Source organism: Chrysochloris asiatica, unplaced genomic scaffold, assembly GCF_000296735.1.
Source record: "Chrysochloris asiatica unplaced genomic scaffold, ChrAsi1.0 scaffold00257, whole genome shotgun sequence".
Lineage (NCBI taxonomy): Eukaryota > Metazoa > Chordata > Mammalia > Afrosoricida > Chrysochloridae > Chrysochloris > Chrysochloris asiatica.
The window spans coordinates 1,379,853-1,400,100 of record NW_006408775.1 but is presented as its reverse complement, the minus strand read 5'-3'; the positions used below and the strand labels follow the sequence as shown (position 1 = coordinate 1,400,100).

Below are 20,248 nucleotides of genomic sequence, written 5' to 3'. Positions count from 1 at the left end.
TACGGGGACACAGAACATGCCATGGTCACACATGGGGGTGGAACACACTGTGGTCACATACGGGGACACAGAACATGCCATGGTCACACATGGGGTGGAGCACACTGTGACCATACACAGGGACACAAAACATGCCATGGTCACACATGGGGTAGAACACACTGTGGGCACACACAGGGACACAGAACATGTCACGGGCACACATGGAGACACAGGACATGTCATGGTCACACATGGGGGCGGAACACACTGTGGTCACACATGGGGACAGAGAACACGCCATGGTCATACATGGAGATGGAACACACTGTGGTCACACACGAGGACACAGAACATGCCATGGTCACACATGGGGGTGGAACACACTGTGGTCACACACGGGAACACAGAGCATGCCATGGTCACTCATGGGGGTGGAACACACTGTGGTCACACACAGGGACACAGAGCATGCCATGGTCACACGGTGACACAGAGCATGCCATGGTCACACATGGGGATAGAACACACTGTGGTCATACATGGGGGCACAGAACATGCCATGGCCACACACAGGGACACAGAGCACACCATGGTCACACATGGGGAGTCACACACAAGGACACAGAGCACACCATGGTCACGCATGGGGATAGAACACACTGTGGTTACACTTGGAGACAGAGAACATGCCATGGTCACACAAGGGGAGGAAACGCACACCACGTTCATACATAAGGAGACAGAACACCCCTCGCCCTAAGGTCTGTGGGACGCTCTGAGCAAGCGTGAGCTCACATGGGCACTCATTCCACAACTCGCAGACCAGAATGCCCGGCCAACTGTGGAGGAAAAGCCAGCTGGTTCTCAGCCCCCAGGACCAAGGCCCTGGAGGGTGACTCCTAAGCAGCTGTCATGTAGATGTCCCAACAACAGGGCTATTGTTAACTACCCAGACCCATGGAACCTAATGCCAACACTGAGAACAAAGTTGAGATGAGGCTGGCCCAGACTTAGGGAGGCGGTGGCAATGTGCTCCTAGTGCACATGGCTGCAGCCACCCCACGGTCCCTCCCTGCTTCCCTACTGCTCAGGCAGTGACCTGCAGGAGTCCACTCTGCAGCCACCTCAGGCAGTGGGGTGACCACGGGGGTACAGGGCCCCCTTGCAGTTCCCGGTCTCTGGGAGCTCCTTTGGCAGCATGGGGTAGAGGGATTGGGCACCCCTGAGAACAATCAGGGGTCCCTCTAACAGGAAGGGCTCTGGCTCCCGCCTCAAGTGCTGCCCTTGGACCTCAGTCAGGTCGAGTCCCCACCCAGGGCCAGGAAGAGGTCTGGTCTCCAGAGCCCATGGGGGCTGCTCCACTGATCACAGCCTCAGACTGCAGGCTACTATATACACCACTGCACCCCTGCCCGGTCAGACAGCTAGCCCCAGTGCCCAGAGGATCCCAAGGCGCCTGCTCTGGGAGAGTACCTCCCTGGGGCCTCACTGTCCACATGGCTGGGCACTCCCACATGACCTTGAAGGGGACTCTTCCTGAAGCGGGGCGGGTGGGAGGGCTGGCTAGAAGCAGCCTGAGGCTCTGGACACTGTGGCCCGTGGGCAGTGGAGGCCCAGCCACCTCCCAACTCCAGGTTCACATTCCATGCCAGTCACTGGTAGATGGAAGGCGGGTCACAGTGCAAGGATGTCACTTCCTGGCCTTAGACCCCCACTCACCCCCAACAATGGTAGCGTCTACGCAGAGATTCACAGTCACAGCACTCATGTATATGTGACCCCGCTGGGGAATCGTAGGCACTAGCTCTCATAGCAAGGACATGCCAAATGGGGTGCTGGGTCCCATCACCCCACTAGAAATAACTGCAGGTCCCCGGCTGCCCTTTCTGGATCCGGCCAGGCCTCTTCCTACATGCTGCCTACATAGTTTTGTTTGTAAATCAGAGGGTGCTCAGGTCCAGCAGCATAGCTCTGCCCCGTATAATCCGGAAAGTAACAGGCAGGACCGAGAGCTGACCCTGAACAGTCCTGCTTAGAAACGTACCCACTGCAGGGCCAGGTACAAGAGAAAGGGTTTGCAGCCACTAGAACCATGATTGCAGGGTCCGGTCATCAGTGCCTCACTTTTAGAAGGTTCACCCACAGCACCGACCCCCTCAGAGTAGCATCTAGACCCAATGCAGACCTCCCCTCCCAGGAGGTCCAGGACCTCCCCTGCTCCTGGGGGGGTGGGGGTGAGGGCAGTGTTATCCTAACAGAATGGAACAGGGGATGGAGAAGGAGCCCCATCTGCTGGCTTCTCATCTCCCTGAGCTGTGAATGCAGCAGGGTCTGAGTCTGCCCCACCTGCAGGGCATCTCCTGGCCTCTGTGAATGGGGAGGGGGCTGCACAAGGAATAACCAGACCCAGACCCAGCACAGTGCAGCCCCCATGGTGCTGGCCACCCCACACATGGCCAGCCCAGGGCCACAGAGGGCGGAACGTCCCTGGGAGCCTGCTCACTTACCCACCCTATTCCCACGGAGAGTCTGACAGGAGCACACATGGGACCGTGTCCCCCCCAATGCCCCCACACCCTCTGCACCCTGCCCCATTGATGGCTGAGCCAGCGCACCTCCTCCCGGGCAGGCTGCCCTCCGTCTGGCCGTTGGCTCCGACCTGCTGCAGCTTGGCCCTCTCGATGTGCTCCACATATGTCTGGATCATCTGTGAGGAAGGGGCCATGTCAGTGTGACTGAGCCTGTGCGCCCCAGCCCCCCACCTGTTGCCACTCTGGGCTTTGGCCTTGCTGTGCCCTGGTGGAAGTCTGTCCTGGGTCCAGCATGCTCTTGAGCTGGCAGTGGAGCCCCGGGGAGACCCACTAGGACAGGCCTCGGCCCTGGCGGCCCCCGGCGGCACAAACCTCTGTGTGGCGCTGGTGCAGGGCATTGTACTCCTTCTTCATTTCCGACTCACGCTCCTCCAGCCGGGAAACTGCAAAGCACAACCATCCGAGTCAGCCGTGGGAACTGCTCACTGTCTCCTTGGGGGGGTGGGCGGAAGACTGGGGGTGTCCAAGCGGGACTGTGGTGATGCAGCCTTACAAAGTGGCCTTCAAGCCTGGGCTGGGGACAGGGACATGCCCACAGTATGAAGCAGCCACTCGCCCTCCATGACTTGGTCTGAACCCTTCAGAGGCATGAAGGTGATGAGGCTGTGATCCTAAAACAGATGCTGTAATTCCTAAGTGCTGGGCCTGTAGGAGGAGCCCTGGTGTGGGGCTGTCGGTTAAGCATCAGATCACAAACAGCAGTCGCTCCTCCGAAACCCTATCCAGGCTCACTAGAAGTCAGAACCAACTGGACAGCACTTAACAACAACACCACCACCTGAAGTTAGGAGCCCTGGTGGCATGGTGGCTGCTAACTGGAAGGTCAGTGGTCTGAACCCGCCCGATGCTCCATGGGAGAAAGAGATGGCAGTCTGCTTCCATAGAGATAGAGCCTGGGAAAGCGTCCGGGGCAGCTCGGCTCTGTCCGGCAGGGTCTCCATGACTTGGCATCAGCTCAGCAATAGGTTGGGTTGGGATGCCTGTGTACCTCCACTTAGAAATGGAGACAGAATTAGTATAGCATGGGTCTTCCTTCAGTCAACCTCTTATGAGATATAGAAAAAGCTTATTAGGACCGGCAAGAAGCTAGAGGTGGTGGAAGAGAGACGCTGGGGACACAGGAAGATGAACCAGGAGCAGAGAGCCTGAGGAAGGAGCCCAGGACTTGCCTTCAGAGCAGACAGAAGCAGGGATTCTTCCCCTACGGCTATAGCCCTCCTATGTGAGCAAACACATTTCTGACTGTTAGACCTTTCCACTTGTCTTATAGTAGTTCTGCTACTGCAGGTGCAAGCAAACGCCAGCACCTGAGGCATTTGGCACACTGAAGCCGGCTGGCCTGGGTCTGGGCCACACTCTAGTCTTTCTCTCTAGCCTTACTTCTGCTTTTCTCTTGTAGCTGGACTCCTATAAAACTTCAACTGCCCTTAGCAAGTCAGGGATTGTGTTCTAGGAAGCCTGCTGCACATTCCCTTCTTAGTACAACCGGTACTACTCAGAAAGAATGTTGATTTCAGGACAAGCCCTGCAAAATGCTCATCCGCATTGGTCGCAACGTGCCTGCAGATTATAAAAACAAGAGTGTGGTCTGTAAATGGAAACATCTGGGGTCTCCTGATAACCTGGGACTAATGATACAATGCTCCACTCATCACACTATCGCCTGTAGCTTCTGCTAGCTCTGGACTTAGACTGCCGTCTGACTCGAACTCACACACACACACTGTGTGTACTATTCTCACTGACATGCTTCCCGGTTCAAACTGCTTGTCCAAACTATCTATCTACTCCTCAACTAAACCCTGCTTATTTCTACAACATGTTCAGCATCAGGAGTGGGATTTCAACCGTGCATTCCCTTTAACAGCACGTGAGAGCCCGAGGACTTACGCTTTGGCTCCAGTCGGGCCATTTGAGTGCTCTGCATCCATGAACTCTCGCGTCATCACGAGGCAAATAACCTCTTCTATCTGCACGGAAGGACGCTCTCAGGAGTTTTATTGCTGGATCTGATTTTGTGATTGCAAGTACATTTTCCTACGTCTCTCTGGGAAAATGGTGAGTGGTACATGTAAGCACACCTCAAAGCCATCCTCTAGGACGCCTGTTCACTACGCGAACAAGCACTTTGGCGCTTTAATTTATGCAGTTTTATCTGGCATCACCTTAAAAGAGATTGAAGAACCGAAGGCCATTCTGGACTTTCTTCAGTTTACCTAAGTTAGTTTACCTCATTTTGCAGTAAACTAAACAGTAAGGTTCCCAAACTAAACAATTTCAGTGGGACACCTATTTTGACTGGTACCTAGAAGCTTCTAAGAGACATCAAGACAGTTAAACTGCTTCCCTACAGGACGGTGGATTCTCACTAACTAACAAAATATGGCTCTGTATGGTCAGCTTCCTGCTGCCCCCATTTCTGTTGCTCCCATGCTATCCCCCCTTACAGCTACAGTAAGAGACTCTGTATCTCCCTGGCAGAATAAATTAGGCTCGGAAGGAACGAAATCATGTTTGTATGATTGTTTTGAAGGAATCCCAGTCTTTCTGCTACAAAACTATGTGGACATGCGTTCAAACGTCTTCAAAGCTTCTAGGGCACTCACCATCTACAGAAAGACACCTGTGACAGGACAGACTGGGGCATGAGATGGGCCGGAGCAGCAGGCTCCCCAGCAACCTTAAGGCAACACAGGAACTCTGGGAAACACACCCAAACCCGTGGCCGACTTCCTGCTAGGAATTGTCTTCAACCTCTTCATGCCATCCTTAATAGATGAACCTGGGTTTTCCCTTACTAGGACACATTATAAACTGAAGACAGAGTAATCTGGAATTTCAATGGTCACTTTGAGCAAATAAATTCACATTGTGACACCGCTTCTTTCCTCTGGGGAACTTTTGTTTGATGCTCAGATTTTGTCAGAGAACCCAATCTCCCTTCATCTAAGAATTACTGTACACCATATATATTTTTGGAAGCTAGGTTCCTCATATGTCTGTCTTATGTGACACTAAATAAGCTTGAGTTTCACAGACCAGTAAGTTTATACAGCTTTTCTGCTTCATCTTGTTCTGAGAGCCCGCCCCTAGATAGAGCACCGTGTCTGCATTGTATTGCCTTGAAGGCAATGGCTGGTGTTTTTACAGAGCTGTCTAAAATCTCAGTTCTCTTCTCATTTAAGAAAAGCTGCTTCTTGTGTACATCTTTTGATTTGGACTTCAAATCGCTGAGAAACTTTGATATAAATCAGTCTATTTGAAATGTGCACTAAAAAAGAATAAAAGGCTGATTTTGAGCGTTATAACAAGACCTTAAAAAGAAACAAATTATTCTAAATTGCTTCTCTTAAATGAAAGACTTCCCTACATCCAGATGGTATTATTAAAATTAGATTACCTTCAACTTTCTGATAGTTTTGTATTGAAACTGATTCCAACTCATCAGAGCACACTGTACTCTCACTATTGTGCTGACCAGTCCAAACTGCTCCTCAGAAATTCTCCTTTCACTCCTCACAGAGGACTGAGTTTATTTCTACAACAAGCAGCATTGCATAATTCAGATAAAGGGGAAGCACTAAAATAGATACCAGCCACCAAAAATTCCAATAGAAGACTTTAACTGCACAGTTACTTCCATCCAAGAGAGACACTTAAAATCTAAAATAATGGTTTCCATGAAAATAATAGCATCTGCTCTTCTCCACTCTCCTTCAAGAGCCTGGGCCCTTTCAGGGGACTGGCACACACTGACACACAGTGGCACACACTGACACACACTAGCACACACACACACATTGGCACACACTGACAAACACTCTGGCACACAGTGGCACACACTGACACACAGGCACACACTGACACACACTAGCACACACACACATTGGCACACACTGACAAACACTCTGGCACACAGTGGCACACACTGACACACAGGCACACACTGGCACACACACTGACACACAGTGGCAGCTTGCTCAGCACACCAAACTTCTAGGCCAACACAGAGCATGTCCCCGATAACATCACAGGGCACTGTTCTAAAAATCACACACTGGCCACGTTTTCTAGAGAGCCTGCCATCTTGGAGGGCTGCACGGTCAGCAAAGGTTTGGGGCAGATTACAGGAGGACACAGCTGAGGGACTGACAGAGAACTAGAGCAGGACACTAGTGGGTTTCCTCTCAGCTCTGGACCAGCCCGACACCACATGCGCTCAGCGGCCACTTACTCTGGTCAGCGTAATTCCGGGCCTTCAGCTCCAGCTGGCGTGTCTGCGTCTCACAGTGCTCCACCTGCAGCTGCAGCTCCTTCTTCTCCTGTTCCAAAGCATCTTCAAACTCGATGAACTTCTACACCAAAGGGAGAGAGAAGGTGGGTCTGCGGGGCACTCGCTGGACATCAGCAGTAGGTGGCGGCCAGAGGCCTCTGCTCCAGGCCAACCCTGGAGACTCCAGGATGCAGGGACTGAGAGGTTCATGGCATCTCCAGGGCAGGACCCATGTGGGAGACTTTGCACCTTGGATACTGGGTGCATCCCACCTTACATCCCTCTGTTACAGACGGAGTTGTGTCTCCCAGAAAGAGACAAGTCCTCGCCCTTGTCCAGTGAGCATGACCTTGTTTGCAAACTTTTTAAATGAGGTCACACTGGAGAAGGGTGAGCCCCTATCCCAGCTGAGTGGTGTCTGTCTTAAAAAGTCAGGGAGACATACCCAGAGGAAAGATGGTAAGGGTCATGGCACAAGAGGGAGAGACAGAGGGACACTGACGCTACAAGCCAAGGAGTGTCTCCAAGCACCAGAAGCTGAGAGCCATCGAACTCATCTTCCAAGTTTGTCCCTGCTGATGCCTGCAGACCCCCAGCCTCCAGAATGGATAGAACACATTTCTGTTCTTCCGGGGCCCCTGGTACGTGGTCTCTCCAAGAAAACCTCTACATAGGAAGTGGCAGTGGGGGCTTTCCACACAGCATCTCAAGATTACAGATCTATAGGACTTTCTAAGCAGTATGCACTCTTTCTCCCATCCAAATGTCCTAGGAGAATTCGGTGTGGTGTGTATGCGGAGGGCTTATCGATGGTGTGAGCCCTGTACAGTCCTCCTTAGAAGGGAGCTGTACTGGATTGAACAGCCTACTTGGAATTTCTAATCATCTCTGAACCAGGGAGGGACCCACAAACCCTGCAGCAGTCCTGCCTGCAATAGAGAAATGGTGCTGGTATGTGCTGTGGCGTTGGTTCTGACCTATGTTGTTGTTGTTAAGTTGTTAAGTACATGGCGTTGGTTCCGACTCATAGTGACCCTGCACAGGGTTTCTGAGGTTATAAATCTTTACGGGAGCAGAAAGCCTCATCTTTCCCCCATGGAACGGCTGGTAGTTTCTAACTGCCGACCTTGAAGTTAGCAGCCCAATTCGTAACCACTACGCTACCTTTTTGTGAAGTGCCATCAAGTCAGTTCTGATCCACAGCGATCCTGTATAGGGTTTCCATGGAGCAGCTGGTGAGCTTGAACCACCAACCTTGCAATTCAAACAGCTTTGCAGTCGAGCACATTAACCCACAGCGCCACCCCAGGACTCCAATATTCTAACCTATACTCCTTGCTATAGTAAGCATCAAAACAGAGTATTGTCTACTTTCCTCTTAGCCTGCGTTTCAACCCCTAGTCAGCTGAGAAGGCCATCGCTACTGGCAGAACCAGAAACACAACACATTCCTCCTGCTCCTCAGAAAAAATGGGGATGTCCAGATCAGAGTCCCTGGGCGGTACAAATGGTAATGCCAACGGAAAGGTTGGTGGTTCAAACCCACTCAGAGGCAATGTCTGGTGCTCTGCTTCTAAAAACTCAGTCACTGAAAACTCTATGGAACACAGTTCTGATTTGACATATATGGGGTCAGTAGAACTGCAAGGTTGGCGGTTCAAGCTCACCAGTTACTCCTCGGAAACCCCATACAGGGTTGCTATGAGTCGGAATCGACTTGACGGCACTTCACAACAACAACGAGTTAATTGAAGAGACAACTGGCTTGTTATTTTTAGATTTGGAATCTTGACCTTACATGGCAAGTTCTTGAGCAAAATAAAAGACACTCCTGAAAGGTCTGGGAGCTGCTACAAATACCTCAGCTTTGCCGGTTTGGAAACTGAGGCTTACTATATGGAAACTGAGAGACTGCATTTGTAGGAGCATAAATACCAGCTGGGTGTTTGGAGGCAGAGAGCTTGGCAGAAGCTGGGGAGGTGAAACAGACCACTGACTTCATGCTCTAGAAGAGGCAGGTTAGTCTGTGGTGGCTAAGACTGTTTCCTGGAATAACTCTGGCCTACCCCCTCCTAGCTCCATATCCCGGAGATGCTTCTGACAGTGGCTTCTAAAAGCTCTTGGTACTGGAAGTCACTGGGGCTCCTACCCAAAGGATGACTCACCCTGAGTGTGTCCTGTGTGTAAGGCGGGCGGAGAGCCCTGGGAGTGGAGGGGGAGAGACCACAGGAGCTGTGGGATTTGGCAGGAGCCAGGTCAGCTGACACAAGTGAAGTGAAGGGCAAGGCGCACACTGCAGATGCAGAAACAAAGCGCATTATTAGCTCACTGCGCAGAGCGGCCGGAGCTAGCACCGTACGTGATGCTTTGTTTGATACAGGCGTTACAAAATAAGGTGCTTCCAATTCCTCTGGTTCATTACAAAAATGAAAAACAATGACACAGGTAACGTGTTTGTAGAAAAAGAATCAGATGAATTTTAGGCAAAAGGCAGTTTGTTTTTTGAGCATAATGCTATCACCCAGAGTCAGCTCCAACACAAGTGTTCTCCCAGCCTGTCTCTGTGCATATAGATGTGTGTGTGCAGGGCAGATGTGTGATCATTCTGTAACCTGCATTATTCCTTATTTATATCGGAAGTCTTTCTACATCAATACAAGCATGAGGGGCCTTCAGAGAGTTCATGGGGAATCCCATTATCTTTTCATTCCATCTTTCTGTCATTTCCATCCTAGTGGGGTCATGGATTATCTACAGTCCCCCCAAATGTTTCGACCTCGCTGGGTATGGGTAAGAGAAGGTGGGAGAAAACACAGAGGACTTCCTGACAGGATTCAGCTGTGGAGGTTTACAGAGATCGCTGTAACGGGAAAAACGGGAAACTCTAGCATGGGTTTAAAATGAGCCATCTCAAGGAGCGTGGGGGATCTCACTACCATCAAAGAGACAGGAGGGAACCTGGAGACCCCTGTGCATTGAACCTCCTCAACCCAGGGACAGAAATCTGTGTCACCAGAGGAGGAGCAGAGCAGTGGACTTCCCAGCGTGTGGAACCAGTAAAGCTGAATGACTTGGGCAGCGGGCACTTATGTGTAGGTTTGCTGGCCTACACTGTGTTGAGTCGAGGACCTTCAGGCCGAGGTGTACAGTGGAGTGGTGTGCCCTGTGGGCATTTATCAGCAGCTGACTGGAATAAATGTGTCCTGAGCATTTTCTGATCCTGGTGTGTACCATGTAAACTTCCCCATAGCTGTGAGCATTGTGTCTGAGTTGTGTGTGGCCACTGCAACGGATTCTCCTCATAGTGACAATACTGAGAAGCAGAGACTGCTGTGGGAGGAACGGTTGGTGGCACCGAGATGTGCAGTTCTTAATAGGGGTAGGTTCCCATGTGAGTGTGTGAGCGTGTGTGTGCGTACAGTGTAGTTCACCCAGTCAGTCACCTATCACTGTGTGACACCCCAATCACATGACTGCGTCTCCCTGTGCTGACCACTGACCATCTACTGGGTGACACTGTGTTCATTCACAGATGCTTGACCACCACTGATACTGAATGCATTTTCATAAATGTGTTGGTTATATATACAAGGGGGCTTCAAATTTTTCCTGGAAAAATATAATGGGATTTTTTTTCCACGAAAAAGTTGAAGCCCCCTCATGCATAGCCTCCTTCATGCACAGCTATTCTGCACTTTGGCCCATTTTCTACCACTGCATTCATGTTCTTCGCATTGATTGGCAATGTCTTCTATCAGACATGTTCAAAAACCATTCTTAAGTCGATACGTTTACTTAGTAACTTCTCCTTTTTTCATTGCTTTGAAATACCACCTTTATCTTAGAGTAAATTCTAATATATACTTCCGTCTACTTCTGATCTTTCTGCATTGTTCCATTGATTTGTCTGTTCCTAGAGACAGTATGAAGGATTTCTTGTGGCACAGGAGTTAAGCACTTGGCTGCTAACTCAAGGGTTGGTGGTTTGAACCCACCAGATGCTCCTCTGTAGAGACATGGGGCAGTCTGCCTCCGTGAAGAGCACTTTGAGTCTGTCCTGTAGGGTCACTGTCAGTCAGAACTGACTATAGGCAGGGTTTGCTTTGGCTTGGGTTGGAGGCAGTTCCAAAGAATCATCTGGATTACAGCATAACTTACAGTGTCTTCTAATACCTACACATTTCCCCACTTGTGTCTTATTTTCTTAATACCCGGCACATCAGCATCTTTGGGACCATTCCCACTCAACCTCCAGATGACCCCGAGAGTCATTCTCAGGCACTCACGGTGCTTTGTGCACATTCCTGTCAGAACACACCTGTTCTCTGCTCCTTGGGAAAGGGTCCCGTGGGGTTTCCACATGGAAGTACTCAGGGCTGGGTGTGGCCGGGAGAAAGGCCATCTTGTGCCTGTGGAGAACGCTGATGGGGACCAGGGCGGGACGAGGAAGGTCTTACTTTCTCTGGACCCATCACGGCCTACCTCTGCGCAGCACTACCACGCTATGTGCAAAGACCACGGTGCTTTCTTGGGGGCAAGTAGTACCTCACCGGAGTCCTGGTGTGTCGCTGTAGGATAAGCACTGGACTGCTAACCACAAGGCTGACGGTTCAAATTCACCAGCTGCTCAGTGGAAACCCTATACAGGCTCGCTATGGGTCAGAAAGGGCTTTCAGCAAGCATAACACCCACCTCACTAGAACCTGTTGTGCACCTGTCTCTCCCCAACGCACCTGCAGGCGCTCCCGAGGCCGACGGAGACTGCCCTCGGGTCCATCCTGCAGGTGAGTTCCCAGTGCAGCACACAGGGGTCCTCTCCCGTGATGACAGCTCAGGACACCCCAAGGCAGTCTAAGCAGCAGAGACCAGGGGGGCCTCCAGTCCAAAGACACACACGCTGGAAAACCCAGTGTGGAGTCGGCTCTGACTCAGAGACTCTGCAGAACAGAGAGGAAGTGCAGCACGCCATTCCTAAGGCTGGTCAGCTACGCAAGCCGATTGCTACACCTTTCTCCTGTGTAGCAGTTGGTGGGTTTGAGCTACTGACCTTCCAGTTAGCAGACAAGTGCTTTCACCACGGTGACACCAGGGCTCATTCAAGGAGAGCCCAAGACTGAACCACACTTAATGGCATCAAGTCGACACTGACTCATAGCAACCTATAAAACAGAGGTTGTCAATCTATGGAAACAGACAGCCGCATCTTCTCCCGAGAAGTGGGTTCAAACCGCTGACCTTGTGGTTAGCAGTCCAAGATGCCACGCTGGATAGGTTTCCTGGTGGTGAAGGGGCAGCACTGTGGGCGAGAACAACGCTGGAAGTGTTTGTACATCTGTCCCTGAAGACTCCAGTGGGAGCCACATCCCCAACGCACTCAAAGCCCAAGAAAGCCTGGCGTGGCCACGCACACTGCCCAGGGTGCTGGCCGGGCCCAGAGGGCACATATAAGGGGGACAGCACCAGCTGTTCCAGGCATTGGAAACGGAGCCAGTCCCTCAGAGCTGAGTGATGAGTGACCCTCACAGTCAGAACACTAATGTCATCTGCGCACACGTAGAATGGGCCACCATTTGAGATACAAAAGGCAGCATTTATTTACCCAAGGACAGAGTTCGTAAGGGTGGGAAGAGAAGGAGGAATGAAAATAAGTACAGGGAGGAAGTGGGGGAACTTGGGGGGGGGCTACAATAAGGAGATGAAAGTAAGAGTGTGAAACTGATATCTGCTCAGGAAACCTTCACTCATTCACAATACAAAGATTTAAAAGAGAAAATGTTGTCACAGATCAATAGTTTTCCAGGGTTGAAAAGAAATCTTTCTTCCCCTCTTGAAGAAAGGGAATAAGAAATTGACAGCCAGCCCAGCCCACTGGCGGTGAGTCCACTCTGAGTCTTTGCAGTTGTTGATGTGAAATGTCAGCTGGTCGGTTCCCACTCCTAGCAACCCTGAGGAGTAGCTGGTGGGTTTGAACTGCTGACCATGTTCAAATGACCTCATGGTCTAGTGCTTTACCCCACAGTGCCTTGCCAGGACTCTGCATCCTCATGACCCTACATAGCGTTCCCGAGACTGAACATCTTTCTGGGAGCAGACAGCCTCATCTTTCTCCCTCAGAGCAGCAGGTAAGCAGTCCAGGGCTTACCATACAGTGCCACCAGGGCTCCCTAAGGTGATTTTAGTTAACTTTTTTTATAAAGGAGAGAAAAAAAAATGTTAGCTAGCCATTGAACTAAAGCTGAATATGGAATTTTCACCCAACACTATAAGAAATATTAAGGAACAGGACCGAGCCACATGCTGGGAATCCAGTAAGTGGTTAAATGAATGAGTGAATGAATGAATGAATGAATGACCCAACGGCGCCCATCCAAGTTCTACTCAAGGTAAGGCTGTGGGATAGGGGGAGGGCCACCAGAGCCTCCATTAGTCAGGCGACTCAGTCACACAACTCAGTCCCTATATGTCTGCATATACACAGTTGTATTTGCAGCTCATCTGCATGAGAATCAAGACTTTGGGGCGAGGTTGGGACTGGGTAGAGTATAGACTAAGTCTACGAAGTTTCTCTTTCTGTAAGGAAAATGAAAACAAATTTAGAGTCTGATTATAAAAACATGTTGGACCCAGAAAAATAACGCTTTCACACTGGCAGCACCTGGGCTGAGTGAGCCTGTAGGGTAGCAGGTCATGAAAGTAAAAATCTCCTGTCTCTATAACCTTCCCCAAGCTGGCCTGCAGGCATGAGCACAGAGAACTGGAGGTTCTCTGTAAACACACCGGGACACATTAGGAGCTTGCTTGAAACGGTGACCCACTTCAATCAGGGCTGCTCAGAACGTCACAAGGCTCGCAGCACTTTACACAGCGGCCAAAACGTGAAACTGATGGAAATGTCCATCTGCAGAGGATAGACACACACACGCATGGACCACCGGAACACACTATGGACTACTACTCAGCCGTTATGAGAAGGAGCCCTGCGTGGAAGACAAACACCAAGTGATCTCACTTACTTAAATCAGCAAATGCACAGAAATCAAGGATTATCAGTGGTCACAGGGCGGCGGGGCTGAGTTTCCATTCCTGGTTGTGGAAACAGAGGGTGAGGATGGTGACACAACATAAGGAATGTCATCAACATCACATGGAGCAACCATGGCAAAAGTATGTGGAGTCTCTTTGCACCACACACACACACACACACTCACACACACATACACACACACAATGTGACACGGATCTGATGGCAAATCCTTTCAGCACCCAGACAACAAGGACTCGCAATTAAACAACACGCACTGGGGTGTCTTGACATCTGGATACAATCCTCACCCTAAATACATCCCACAGGAGGCCCTGTCTGGGGCTGTTTAGGACCTCCTTCCCACACACAAAAGTGCTCGCTTGTGAAATGTTTTGAATTTTCACGCTCAGAATCTGTCTTCTGGGGAATTTCCAGATAAGCTCATGAAACCACTCTCTGAGACTGGGAGTCAGTGAAGTGTACTGGAATCTACTTTTTTCAGTGGTTTTACAGTCTTATCCATAGAAAAACAAAGAGTTGCTGTGGGCTGCATTTTCAAATCAAATCCAGAACTAAGCCAACCACATGTCCGAATTTCTGAGTCCCAGCATGCAAAGTCCCATGCTTGTGCAGTATAAACATCAGTGTTCTGGTCCCTTCAGAATATAAGGGCATTTTAATGGTGAAGTACATTCCCACTAAAAATCGAACACCTCCATCTTCTCTGTCCTTTACGCCAGAGCTCTTTATAGGCGAGCAGGCTGCTAGTCGTAGGAAATGGAGTCAACAGGAAGCAAAGATGTTGCTCTGTTGCCCTATTTGATCAATTTATTCCCGTCTTTATATGGGAGCAATTTCCAAAAGGAAGACGCTTTCTTGCCTTCTCATCCTGTCAGCAGAGGCAGGCATGCAAGGTGCAGGGGACAGGGCTCTGGGTTCTGGGCTGGGAGATACCCTGGACTTAGTGCTAAATCTCCTTGGGACTATCCCATCAGTATCAAATATTCACGAGGGTCCAGGGAAGCTGAAACCACATCCACTCTTTTACACATTCTATTTCCCACTAAGTGTATAACCCCTACATCTAAAGGCATATGAGGGGAGGGGGCAGGAGTGGAGGCCAGGTCTTTGGGTGGTGGCCTGGCCAGGGACGGGCAGCAGCAGCTTGGGGTGGGGCAGTGAACTTTGGGTGGGTTTGATTCCAGACCACCACAATCGAGTATTGTGATAAATAGAGCCACGCAAATGTTCTGGCCTCCCAGTGCACAGGAAAGTGATGCTGCCGCTGGGTTGTGATCTATTAAATGTGTCATGATTTTTGTTGCCGTTAAATACCACTGAGTTGACTCCAATGCATAGTAACACTGTATAGGATTTCTGAGGAGCAACTGATGGGTTTGAGCTATTGACCTCATGGTTCAAGCCGACCACGATTGTGGTCCTTCCTAGTGCTTATCCTACAGAGCCCACCAGGATTCCAAATGTGTGATAGCATGATGAATACGTTAGAAACACTGTTAGACTGACCAAAAGAATACACAGAGACACGAAGAGAGCACAGCTGTTGGGAAAATGGACCGACAGACTTGCTGGGCAAAGGGCAGCCACAGCCCTCCCGTCTGTAACGTTCACCATGTCTGCCAAGTGCAGTGTCTGTAGTTAGGTGCCAGGTTGTCCAAGACATGACCACAGCTCAGCGGGCCAAGAGTCAGGCCCTCACACACCCCAACAATGGTATCCCTTCCATTTCCTCTATCAGGAATTAGGGAGATCAAAAATAAACTCAAAATGCGACTATTTGTAACTGAGTACGTGCATTTATCACTCAAAACATACTGCTATGAAGTCAGTTCTAACCCACAGGGACCCTCATGGACAGTGCAGAATTGTCCCAAGGGGATTCCGAGGCTATAAAGCTTTAGGAAAACAGACGGCCTCATCTTTTTTCCATGAAGCAGCTAGTGGGTTTGAACTGCTGAACTTCTGGTCAGCAATCCAATACTTAACCCACTGTGTTACCAGGGCTCCTTATATGTATTTGTTGTTGTTGTTGTTGTTAAGTGCCGTCAAGTCAGTTCCGATCCATAGCGACCCTGTACAGGGTTTCCGAGGGTATAAATCCTTACGGGAGTAGAAAGCCTCATCTTTCTCCCGTGGAGCGGCTGGTAGTTTCGAACCGCTGACCTTAAGGTTCGCAGCCCGATTCATAACCACTACGCTACCAGAGCTCCTTGTTTAGGTATATACAAATGAATTTCTAAGTTAAAAAAATATATATGATATGATGGATATACTGTGGGTTAATGGCTGGACTGCACGGTCAGTTTGAACCACAAGGTTCACTGTTCAAGCTCACCAGCCGCTCCTCAGAACCCCTACACAGGGTTGCTCTGAGTCAGAAAGACTTGACGGCCCTAACAGCATGATGGGGACTTGGAGGACTCAAGCATTTCAATGTACTATTTTCAATGCTCCATCCTGTGAAAAATGTCTGTGAGGGGAAAAATCACTCTCAAGTAAAAGTAGATTCTCAGACGCATTCTTGGTGGTTTGCCTTGGCTTTCCCCACTGCCCACTCAGCTCATGTCTACCTTCCTCTGCTAAGTATACAGTATTCCCTAAGCCACTCTCCCCTACTCTCCTCTCGGGGACAAAAAGGGTCCTCGCTCTTAAACCTGAAACGCATGTGGTGAGCAGCCCCCCAGGCTCTGGTTAGTCTGGTGGTTACTGACTGGGAGGAGAGGTGATAGGAAGACTGCTTGGGGAAAGGGCAGGGGGTAAGAGTGTAAAAGGAAGCAGAGAGCAAGGGAGCAGCCTTTGATGTCTACGGGCAATGTGAGGGGGCTGGGGAGAAAGAGGTACCAGAAAACGTTACAGACTGAACTGTGTTCCCCCAAAATCCATGCCAACTTAGCTGGACCATGATTCTCACTGTGATCTGATACAATCATCGCATGTGTCGAAAATCCTCCCTGAGGTTAACGTGGAGTCCTGGTGTGGCGCTGTCTGTTTGAAGCATAGGTCAGTGGTTCAAACCCACCAGCCGCTCCTCGGAAATGCTACAGAGGGTTTTTATTGAGTCCGAATCAACTCGAAGGAACTTGAACAATGACAACATGATGTTAGTGAGGGGGGAGTCAACCCACTGGATTAAGGTGTCTCTCGAGTCTGTTTTGCGATCCATGGTTGTTGAGTACCACTGAGTCCGTTCTAATTCATAGCGACCCTGTATAGCATTTCCAAGGAGCAGCTGGTGAGTTTGAACTGCCACCCTTGTGGTTAGCAGTCCAGTGCTTATCCTACAACACCACACCAAGACTCCATTTTGAGATATGCTGTTTTTAAGGATCTTCGAGTCAGTTCTGACCCATAGGGATACTGTATACGGTTTCCGAGGAGCAGCTGGTGGGTTTGAACCAGTGACCTTGCGATGAGCAGTCCAGTGCTGACCCTGCTGCCATACAAAAGAGATGAAACAAGCAAGCAGAAAGAGCCACCTCCTGTCACCAAGCAAGAGCTGGGAAGGAGCAGATCTTTTGGCCCCAGGATCCCTGCCCTGAGAAACTCCTAGATCCATGGAAGGGTCAGTGACAGAGAGAGTGAGGGAAAGTCTTCCCCTGAATTCAGACTTGCAGCCACCTAAACTGTGAGAGGAAATCAGTTTCTGAAAGCCTCCACCTTGTGGTCGTTGTTACAACAGCATTGGCCAACTAACTATGGCACTTAGAACTGGCTGCTGATGCTGCTAGTGAGAAGCCACACTTCGTCACAGCCACCAAATGAAGGACACAATCACATTGAAGTTGGCATTCCCTAAATCTCTCAGCCTTAAAAAGGGAAGGCCCCCCCCTTCCTGGTGGGCACTAAGCTCACCTCCTCCTCAGAGCAGAAGCTGCTCTGAGGTTCCCCCCTCTATGGGACCCACAGAAATGCATCAGTCCGGGCTCTGGTCACAAATGGCCTCTAAGCTCTCAGGTTACAGTTCCTCCCAGTGCTCCTGCTGGAGCAGGGCCTGGCACAAGGCCTAACAGCGGGGTCAGCTAGTGGATGGACACAGTAACTATGCCAAGGTTATGTAAAGGTGGATCCCAGCAGCCTCATCAGCAGGTGGGCACAGCGCAGCAGACAGAGGAAGGGGCTGCTAGTGCCTACAGCCCTGGTGTAGTGTCACCACCATGGTGCCCAGGTGGAAACTCCCCGAGTGCCTGTCAGCAGGTGAGCGGACAAGCACAAAGTCATCAGTTGGTACAATGCGGTGCTATTCAGCCAATGAGAGAAGGCAGGCCAGCTCACCCATGGAACTGTACGAGTGAAATGAAAGGACACAAGAGGGCACATCAGTTTGCTCCACACATGTGCAGTCTCCCAACAGGCGAATGTGTGTTTGAGACACAAAGCAGAGTAGTGGTTCCCAGGGGTTTGGTGGGGGGAACAAATAAAACCACCCCTCTGCCACCGAGCTGGTTCCTACTCATAGCAAACCCTATACGTGGCTTTTATGACTACAAATCTCTATGTTTTTTTCTCCCAAGGAGCGGCTGGCAGGTTTGAACCCATGACCCATGGTTGTGGTTAGCAACCCAGAGCTTACCCCACAGTGCCACCAGGGCTCCTTTTGGTGGGGGCCTTGTTGCAGTTGTGCAGTGCTGTCGAATCAGTTCTGACTCATAACGACACTGTATAGAGTTTCTGAGGAGCCTGCTGGGTTGGAACCGCGGACCTTATGGTTAGCAGTCCAGTGCTTATCTTACAGCACCACACCAGGACTCATTGGTAGAGGATGGGAATTATTAAAAATGAATAAATAAAACATTAAGTCAACTGAATGAAGTTGGACCAGAAAAGGGAGTCTATGAAAGGGCTTCCAAAAATTGTGGGGGGAATTCCGTCATCTCTTAGTTCCATTTCTCCATGAACTTTTTTGAAGCCTTCTCATATATTGCATAATTTCATTTACAAAAATTTCTAGGACATGTACACTGGCCTCTTGAGACAGAAAGTGATGGATTACTTTTTGGAGTGGGGAACACAAGGAAACTTTAGTGATGATGCCTCAAAAAGTTGTGGGAAAAGCCTTTTCATTCTATTTTCCATGAACTTTTTTAGAGCCCCTTCGTAGATCTCAGCGATGGCCCACATAAAATGCTAGCAAACCCCAACAACCAAGAGGTCAGACTATAAATGTAGCCGTGCAGACACCAGGGTCTCCCTGCCAACACCTTCTCAGCGTGTGGGAGTCTCACCACCTCCCTGCTCCAATTCCTCAACAGCCAGCACGGACTTTTCTCTCACATTTTCTCCTGCCTGTCGCCTGCACCAGAAGCCTGCTGCGTACAGGGTCACCGTCTTTCCTGAGCAGGAACATCTCTCGGGACTGCAGCGAGCAATGTGGCCAAGCTCTGTCTGACCCTGTGTGCATGCCACAGAGCAAGCCTGTCTAACGCTGTACTGTCCAGGATGTGGCCCCCGGCATTTAACATCATGGAAACAGCAATCGAGAAATTAAACGATGAATTGTAAGTACACAGGTCTGCTGAAAAAGACCTCTTTAAAGTGTTTAAGAGCAAAGGTAACAGTTTGAGGACTAAGGTGTGTCTGACCCCAGCCATGGTATTTTCAGTCACCACGTATGAATGTGAAGCTGGACAAGGAATACGGGAGACCACCTTGGACTATCAGAACAAAAGAATCGGTTTTGGAAGAAGTGTAGTCAGAACGCTCCTTAGAAGTGAGGATGGTGAGACTTCATCTCACGTGATCGGGAAGGACCAGACCCTGGAGAAGGACATCATGCTTGATAAAGTGGAGGGTCAGTGAGAAAGAGGAAGACCCCCAGTGAGATGGACTGGCAGAGCGTCAACAGCCATGGACTCAAACTTAACAGTTGTGGGGATGGCGCAGGACGGGACAGTGTTTCATTCTGTTGTGCGCAGGTTGACTCAGAGACACCTAACGCCAAGATGAAAGAAAACGTGAAGCTCAGTCCCTTTGCGTGGACAGATGGGGGCACCAGTGAGGTGGTGGTGATTGCAGCTCAGGTGGCAGTGAAGGAGACAAGAAGTAGGCAGTCTAAACAGCCAGCTGGCTAGGGTTACAGGTCTAACCGCCTCCACAAACCGCTGCTTCTCCTTTGCCATGAGACCAGAAGAACTAGATGGTGCCGGTCTACCTTACCGACCATTTTGAACAAGGACACAAGAGCTCAGTCTTGATCTAAAGGGGTAAAACTGAGGAACAGAACTTGAAATTCTTACAGAATCTGGATTTACTGGAGATATCAAGACTGGAGGAATTCCCAAATCTACTGTTCTGAGAAAATCTTCAAACTATGAACCAGAATTATCCCTGAAGTCATCTTTAAATTAAGCAGCTAGCAAA

General features: G+C 50.0%; 1 protein-coding gene across 1 annotated transcript in view; it reads right to left on the bottom strand.

Moving 5' to 3' along the window:
- Positions 1-20,248, bottom strand: part of MAPK8IP3 (mitogen-activated protein kinase 8 interacting protein 3) — a 45,787-nt gene that overhangs the window by 18,852 nt on the left and 6,687 nt on the right. The window contains exons 2-4 of the mRNA XM_006873858.1: positions 6,808-6,928; positions 2,886-2,956; positions 2,598-2,689 (exon numbers count right to left, since the gene is read on the bottom strand). Of these exons, the coding sequence (XP_006873920.1) occupies positions 2,598-2,689; positions 2,886-2,956; positions 6,808-6,928 (284 nt within the window). The remainder of the gene's footprint in view (positions 1-2,597; positions 2,690-2,885; positions 2,957-6,807; positions 6,929-20,248) is intronic.